Source organism: Martes martes (genome assembly GCF_963455335.1).
Source record: "Martes martes genome assembly, chromosome: 7".
NCBI classification, from domain to species: Eukaryota; Metazoa; Chordata; class Mammalia; order Carnivora; family Mustelidae; genus Martes; species Martes martes.
In genome coordinates, this window is record NC_137894.1 from 128,760,584 (window position 1) to 128,768,778 (window position 8,195).

At 44.9% G+C, this 8,195-nt stretch overlaps 1 protein-coding gene across 4 annotated transcripts in view; it reads right to left on the bottom strand.

The window, feature by feature from the left end:
- Window positions 1-7,395, bottom strand: part of GPATCH2L (G-patch domain containing 2 like) — a 55,721-nt gene extending 48,326 nt beyond the window's left edge. For all 4 annotated transcript variants that reach the window (XM_080809605.1, XM_080809606.1, XM_080809603.1 and 1 more), the window contains exons 1-2: window positions 7,320-7,395; window positions 4,485-5,156 (exon numbers count right to left, since the gene is read on the bottom strand). In XM_080809605.1, the coding sequence (XP_080665731.1) occupies window positions 4,485-5,146 (662 nt within the window). In that variant the 5' untranslated portion in view covers window positions 5,147-5,156; window positions 7,320-7,395. The remainder of the gene's footprint in view (window positions 1-4,484; window positions 5,157-7,319) is intronic.
- Between the last annotated feature and the right edge of the window lie 800 nt (window positions 7,396-8,195).

Below are 8,195 nucleotides of genomic sequence, written 5' to 3' on the forward strand. Positions count from 1 at the left end.
CTCTATCCCAGAACCCTGGGATCATGACCCGAGCCGACGGCAGAGGCTTTAACCCACTGAGCCACCCAGGCGTCCCAGATGCTTTTTAAAGTATGAAGTTACAATGATGCCCTGGAATGGGGCTGTGACTGAAAAGAATGACAGAAAGATCATACAGCACAACCTCTCCAACTCTACACTAACTCAGCACATGGTCCCCAAGGCCCAGGCTTGAACCCCTTCAGTGACCTAGAACTCACTACCCCGTCAAACAATTCATTTTTAGAGTTCAAATTTTCGGAATGTTACTGAGGCAACAATGAACCCTCTGTACTTTGAGTCCTACCACCATCCTCTAGAGTCACAAAATAATCCGAACACATTCCTTTCTTTCAAGAGACAGATCTTCAAATACAGTAGTATCAAATCCACCTCCCAAGCTGTCTTTCTTAGCTGTTCCTACGGATCTACTAGCAGAACTTTGAGTACATCTACATAAGCACACCATGCTGGCTATTCAATATTCCCAAATGCAACAGCACCATTTGCAACCATGGTACATGTACTCTTGGTCAGCATCCCCAGTTATGGAACAGAAAACAGAATAACCTCAACCTACCACATATATTCTTTCCCACAGTTCCAGTGGCCCCTGATTAATGACCTCCACTTGCAAAGGAGGCTACTTACCTTAACCATGAAATAATGAATGCTATTGATCCAACAAGCTACTGCTATAGAGAGTTACTGATCACCCAATCTTTGGTTAAAATGGTCCTCATTTAGCAATTTCACTGTCACAAACACCTGGAGCAAAGCATGCTCATAATTAAAGAGTTTGGGGGAGTTAAAGTGAAAGGTGATGGACAGAGATCTCAGCTTTCTCCCATTTATTCTTGCTTCTGAGCTATTGTTTGTGTCAGAAGGGATATTGATTTTCTATAAAAATAAGAAAACAAGAGGCACCAAGGGGCCGCAGAAGGTCAGCCTGGGTTGGAGGAGGAGGGGGGAGGTTTAGCACTCTATCTCTGTCACTTGCCTTCCAAGAGAAGGGAATATTTTCTTTCCTGGGCGATTGGCCTCTAATACATCACCTTAGGAAGGCTCCTGACTGAGACTTCAGGCCAACACCAAACCGATTCACTTATAAAAGAACAGAAACTAAACTACATTCAAGGGGAACAAACAAATGTGTTAGTGAAAAACAGAGCAAAATCAGGCTATGAATCACCTAATGGCTGCTACACAGATAATATGAATAAGGACAGTAGAAAGTAATTGCACAAAAGAACCGCTCCATTGTACAATAGAACACACACACACAAAGGAAAATATTAAAGTAACTGATCTTTTTGCAGGCACAAAATACTACTACCTCATAACCACCTTCAGTTCCTCAGAACCCCTGAGGGATTGGCTGGTGCAGAATTGAAGGAACAACAGAAAAAGAAGTAAAAAGAATTACTGGTCAAGTTTAAAGCTATTCCATGGTTAATTAATAAAGTGAGTTTCAGGAAATTAGAAATAAAGCTCTCTGATAGAGGCATACATTTTCAAACCTAAAACATGTGACACACATTTTTTTAAAAGAACCGTATCACTGACAAGGCTAAGTTAAACTTAATGATCACCTTCATCCTAATAATTCTACTTTGAATCATAGAGGCTGATAATCCTCAATACGACTGATAAAAAGTAAAGTTCTAGGGGCACCTGGGTAACTCAGTTGGTTGAACATCTGCCTTCGGCTCAGGTCATGATCCCGGAGTTCAGAATCAAGCCTGTGTCAGGCTCCCTGCTCAGTGGGGAGTCTGCTTCTCCCTCTGCCCTTCACCCGGCTCCTGTTCTCTTTCTCTCAAATAAATAAGAAATCTTTAAATAATAATAATAATTGAGGGAAGAAGATTTTATTCCATCTTACTTGAGAGACTGAATATAATTTGCAGTCACCTCTCTTTCTCCACAGTGTAGATTTTTGGGGGGAAATACAAAGCACTTCTCATAACTACAGATGAATCAACGTAAGTCAAGGCATATACTTAAGACTCCCAAACAATTAGATTCTAAAGAAGTATCCTCATTTTCGGTCTGCTACTACTCCACCTGTTATTCCCTCATAGCTACAAGGCCCTTGGGCACCCATGTTATTACAGAACTCTGACGTCATGGACCAGGCAAATAGCACAAATGATGGGGGCAGGGGTGAGGGAAGACAAGATCTTCTCAATTTAGAAAAGAATAAGAACTTCGTAAGAACTGCTGCCTGCTGGGGCACCTGGGTAGCTCAGTGGGTTAAAGCCTCTGCCTTCAGCTCAGGTCATGATCCCAGGGTCCTGGGATCGAGCCCCACATCGGGCTCTCTGTTCAGGGGGGAGTCTACTTCCCCCTCTCTCCCTGCCTGCCTCTCTGCCTACTTGTGATCTCTGTCTGTTAAATAAATAAATAAAATCTTAAAAAAAAAAAAAAAAAAAGAACTGCTGCCTGCTTCCACTTATCCAGGCTCTCATATAACCAGAATGTTTATTATTACAACCTGACTATAACGTGCAATAGATGTGTCTGGGCTAAGAAGGAACTGGAAGGACTGAAGGCCTCACTGCTAGATTACAGACTCCGTATCTGGAACCATTCTTGGACTATTAAGAGTAGACAGAGTTAACAGTCTTTCACCTACAATTATGTCAAAATTTAACAAGAAATTCTGGGGAAAAAATATTACAAGCTATCATCGCAAAAAGCAATTTTTAAAAATCACTATTCTCAACAATAAATTATTTGGTATATAGGTTTGATATTAAAATAAACTTAAATGCCTCAATCAAGGGTTTTGATATTGTAAAAGGCTATAAGTTGACTAAACATTTATTTGATTAAAAATAACAACAACAGGGGCGCCTGGGTGGCTCAGTGGGTTAAAGCCGCTGCCTTTAGCTCAAGTCATGATCCCAGCGTCCTGGGATCGAGCCCCGCATCGGGCTCTCTGCTTAGCAGGCAGCCTGCTTCCTCCCTTCTCTCTCTGCCTGCTTCTCTGCCTACTTGTGATCTGTCTGTCAAATAAAAAAAAAAAACAAAAAAACAAAAAAACTTTTATAACCCAAAATCATACATATAAATTGGGCAAATAAGTCTGAGGAGATACATTAAAGGAAAATTAGGAAGCCAAATTATAAGCCTATTTGGTTGTGCAGACTGGCAAATATAAAGTTAGTCAGAAAAATTGTTAAAGCTGGATTAAAAATCACCCATGAAAGGTACAGGGATAAACACCTAAGCAGCTTTCCCTATTACTGACATAGCCTCACCTTATAGTTCCTAAGATTTATGTCTTTGTTTTTCAGACAAACTTCAATAGGAAAGTCCTAAGAAAAGCCACATGTTCTAAGCTAAGATGAGATGGAAAAAGAGCCATGGAAAAGGGACACTAAAGGGGCAGCAAAACATGGTGGTTAAGTATGAATTTTGGAATCGGGTTCAATTCCCAGTTTTGCCACTGGGTGACCTTTGGCAAATTATCTAAATGCTATTAACCTCCATCTCCTCTTCTACAAAATGCGAAAAGCAGTGCCTACCATACAGTGGAGTTCTGAACATTTGATTGGGACTACCAACCCACTAGGCAGCCCCCATAAAGCCATTTGATTTGACGCTTATGAAGGGGATAGGAACAATGTAGGGATATCAAATCCCCGGTAAAGCACGGGGCAGTCCCTCACCACCAAGAACTGCCCCATCCAAAACACCAACAGCCATCTTCCTTGAGAAACGGATATCACACAATGATATTAAGAATAATATTAAAGTATCAAGGTGGGGATTATCAATGTTCCTAGGACTACCTGAGATATAAAAAACAAAGTCACCAAAAACTGCACTGCCATTTTAAACATGCACCCAAAAGACCCAAATGTTTCTGGCCCAGTGACATCTAGTGTAAGACTAATGGGATTTGGTACTGTTATTTTCAAAGCCCACCACGTGTTCAGACTACGTGAATGTCAGCCGTAAAAAATAAGCTCCACAGAGTCAAACTGGAAGGAGCAGACAACAGAATTATAAACCAGTACCTAAAGCCATGACTCTTGATGGGGAAAGGCAGCTTATCAGGAACACACACGAACCCCACGTGCCTGGCACCAGCATTTTCTCACGTACACAAACACACACCCCAGCCTCTGCTGAGACCCTCATTCTACCAACATCTACGCGTGATCTACATGGCATAAGCAGCAGCAAATTGTTTTTAAAATAAAATTCATGGCTTCGCATGTGAAGTACACATTTTAAACCATTTTTAGAAACAAATGTGTTTGTTTATATATAGCCTTCTTGACATAGGGAAACAGAATCATGAAAGTACTGTAAAAAGCTAGAGATAAACCCTAGCTGACTGCTTAAGGGAGGGCTACAAAGTCAACACCACGGTGGCTGGTTTGGAAAGAAAGCTGAACTCATCAAGACTTGGGGTAAAAATAGCCAGGAAAATCTGTGAGTAAGGGCGAGCTCACCATTCTGACATGTTCTCATCAGAGCCCTGTTTTTGTTCATCTGCTTCACACTCCATCCTTTCTTTCCTTCCTGTTTTGCTTAGGAAAGTCCTATTTTCTGCTGATTCACACAACCCATGACCTGAGGAGGCCCAGGGAGTATTCTCCTTCCAGCGGGACAGACGCTGCTTCTTAGCCGACTTGAACCTGCAGCCTCTCTCATAGCTCCAATCTGACACCTTGAGCTTCTGCTGAAGGCTGGCAGCCACCTCCGATGTCACTCGCTTCACCTTCCGCCGGCGCCGGAGCGGTCGACAGGGTGCATTTTCAGTAAAGGAGTCAGACTCGTGCCAAGAGTGCTGCTTACTCTTAACAATGGCATTGAGAGCTGGGTGCCGTTTGGCTACCATTGTGTCATCGGAGTCACTAAAATTGGCAATAGGGGCCATTTCTCGACAGTCCTTGATGGCTTCATCAAGACTCGATTCAGAGGCCTCACTGTAGCAGCAGGTATGTTCTGCCAGGTGAGTGAAGTCCGAACGGCGCTTCCGGCCTCTCCTTTTGCGAAGCTGCCGCCTCTGCTGCCGAGGGCTCAGGGCCATCTCCTCCCACAGCTCACCAAGCTTATTCTGCTCGGATGTCTGCTCTAAGGCTGAGGCTAAGTCATGTACCAGCTCATCCATGAGGCCACATCTGCCAGAAGAAAGTTCAGAAAAAGAAAAAAGAAAAGAAAACCTGAGTAGGATTCTGTTGTTTAGAGTAATTTTATAAAATAGATCACGGCACTTCAGGGTCCACTCCATCTACAGAAAATAAAGTCACCTTTCATCTGGCTACACTTAAGACTCTGTTCCTACCATCCACGCACCTTTAAGCCACTAAAAATAGACGTGTTTACCCTTGTTAGGTACCTCAAGTCAACATGTTTTTAAAGCACACACAAAAAAATCACTCACCAGATCACAACTAGGATATTAGCAAAAATGAGCAAACCCAGGGATATAAATCTTTCCTTCCCTTTTCCCCAATTAAACTTGTCACTAAATTATCTGATGATCAAATCCAAAAAGATTAGAGAAAGTCTCATTAGACAGGAGCAGAAAAACACACAATTTCAAAACCATGGATAAAGAATTGTTCCATGGGCTGGGGTCACTTGTTGAGGGGAGGAGAAAGACAACTTAGTGACACACTTTAAGGACCACTGCTTGCAGTTTCAGTGATCCAAGAAATTGTGGTGACCAGATGTGTACCCTGAATGGAAAAAAGACACTAAGTCTGCCCCCACTCTGGTCCCAACTACCACCTGGAAGCTAGCAAGGAAGGAATTTTATCGGGTATGTCATATCTTTTTTAACAATTAGCAGCTTCTAAGCTCTTCTCCCATCCTTCAGAAAATTAAGTGATCATAATTATGTGCTTTAGTACCAATCACACAAAAGCAAGATGTAACCGATGCTGAAATGACAGGGATAGATGGAGTCTCTATGATTTGTAGCTAACCGCTTTCTACATTTTTCTATTTTTCTATTCATTCTTGTCAAACCCTCATACTTCAGGGGTCACTTCAGAGGCAAACCTTCCAAGGGATGAGAGCAGTACGAGCAATGTTCAAGACACCGTTTTAAAGGGAAATGTCTAATATAATTTGTACAACACCTTATTAAATACATATTAATTTAGTATCTTTTCCTCCTTAAGCCTGAAGTATTTCAAGTCCATAATTAGAATTTAAAACTGTGTGGCACCACTCTCAGAACCTATTTCCATCCATGCAGTTTACATTTGCAAAGGACTTTCTAAAACCTATTTTCAGGCTGTCCCTATGCCAATGAATCCAAAGGCAAGAAAACAGTATGCTGGCTTATCTACCACATGGGTGGGAGCAATGGGGACACCTAGTTCCACAACCACCAAACAAACAAAACGTCTCCAGGTGTCAAAAGCCACAGAACATAAAATGACCACGTCCTTTTAAGCACTACCAAGTAGCTTAAAACGCCCTGACTCGGGTCTGGGAGACAACTGCCCTTAAGACCAAAACATGTGGGGACAGCACGTCTAAACCTACTTCCTTATTAAAGAAATACTGTTTTTAAAACTCAGGCAGAACTGTACACTTTAACGTGGAACAAAGTTACAGAACTTGCAGCTGTTTGTGCAGAATCCTTTCCTATCTAAAGGAATGCAATTCGAACAGCTGGTGACAGAACCCTGAGCTTCCCACACCTTCAGTCTCGGGTGCACGCTCCAAGAGGAACCCCTTGTCCAGCAAGCACTCAAGAAGAGGAAAGGTAAGTCACGCAAAGAAAAGAACGGGAAAGGTAGCCGCACGGTCGGAGCGAAAGACCGGGTTGCGAGGAGCCGGGGAGGAGGCAGGCGGCAGGAAGCAACTTCTCCTGTGGGCTCACCGGGGCAGGGGGTCAGCCCTTCTCGGGCAGAACTGCAAAAAAAGGAAGTCCTGGCGACTAAGAACCCTCCGTAATCAGGGGTCGCAACATGGCCACATATGTGAGAAGGAGCTTGTTTGGAAGGACTCTCCCCCACGCCCCGGCCCGCCCCCGAACACTAGAACGAACACGGCTCGGGACACCAAGCCCTCACGCTGTCGCCTGCCCTAAAGAGTCAGAAAGAAGAAAGGAGAAGAGGTGACTGTCGCCCCGGAGACGCCCGAACCTCGTTCCCCGGGATGGGGTCGATGGGCCCTGAAAAACAAGGCCCAGCCACCCTCGCCCCTCCCGCCAACCTCCGCAGCCCCATGGCGGCCAGGGCCCCTCGGCCTCAGCCGGGAGCCCCGATCCCCGCTGGCGCCGGCCCCCTGGACCCCGACCCTCTCATCCCACTCCTCCCCCTCACCAGCTGCCGCAGCCACCTCCAATGGCCGCCGCTTTTGGGGCCGAGTCTCCCCGCCGGGGTTTCCCTTTCTGACCTCATTTCCGGTCCGGGCCGGAGGGGTGGGGCAGTGGTGGAGGGGGAGGGGCTGGCTACTCGAGAAGGCCCGCCCCTGCCCAGCGCTTCCGGTCCGTGGCCGCGCCCACTTCCGTCCCACGGAAGGCGGGGCCTTGGAGAAGGCGGAACAGGGGCTGGGGGGCCCCGGGGGTGGTGGTTAAGGGCGGGTGGGGTGAAGGTTGTGGTGCACATCTGGGGCGGGACACTCCTCCCTGGGCTGGCCTCATCTGCCTTGGGGACGTCAAGAAATTGGGCACTAGGGAGGGACTTCGGCCCCGCCCTTGTTTGCTGACCTACTTTTATAAAGGGTGGGGGAAATGGAGGGGAAATGGATCCTCATTCTTGACTGAGAGTTGGCACCTGAGAGCCTGGTACCTTTGTAGTGAATTACTCAGTCTCACAAATACAAATGCCTTGAGCAACAAAACAAAGTACTATGGGATTATAACTCTAAGTATAAAATCGATTCCCATGCATCTATACTGACATAAACTAATGAATACAGACATGAATAAAGTAATAAACGGGGAAAAGGAGATAAATCTCTGGTGCAGAAAAATTCCAAAGACTTTATGTAGATAATTCACCCTGAAATATAACTCCCAACTCCTTGAATGTGGGCTGTGTGTAATGACTTCCTTCTAAAGAGCACAGTATGGAAAGAGGGGAAGGGAGTATAGTGGAGACACTCTGCAAGTCCTACCTCAGCCAGGTGATCAGGGTTAACATGAACAGTGATAAATCACAGTGATCCTGTGTAGGCTAGCTATGATACGATGAAAG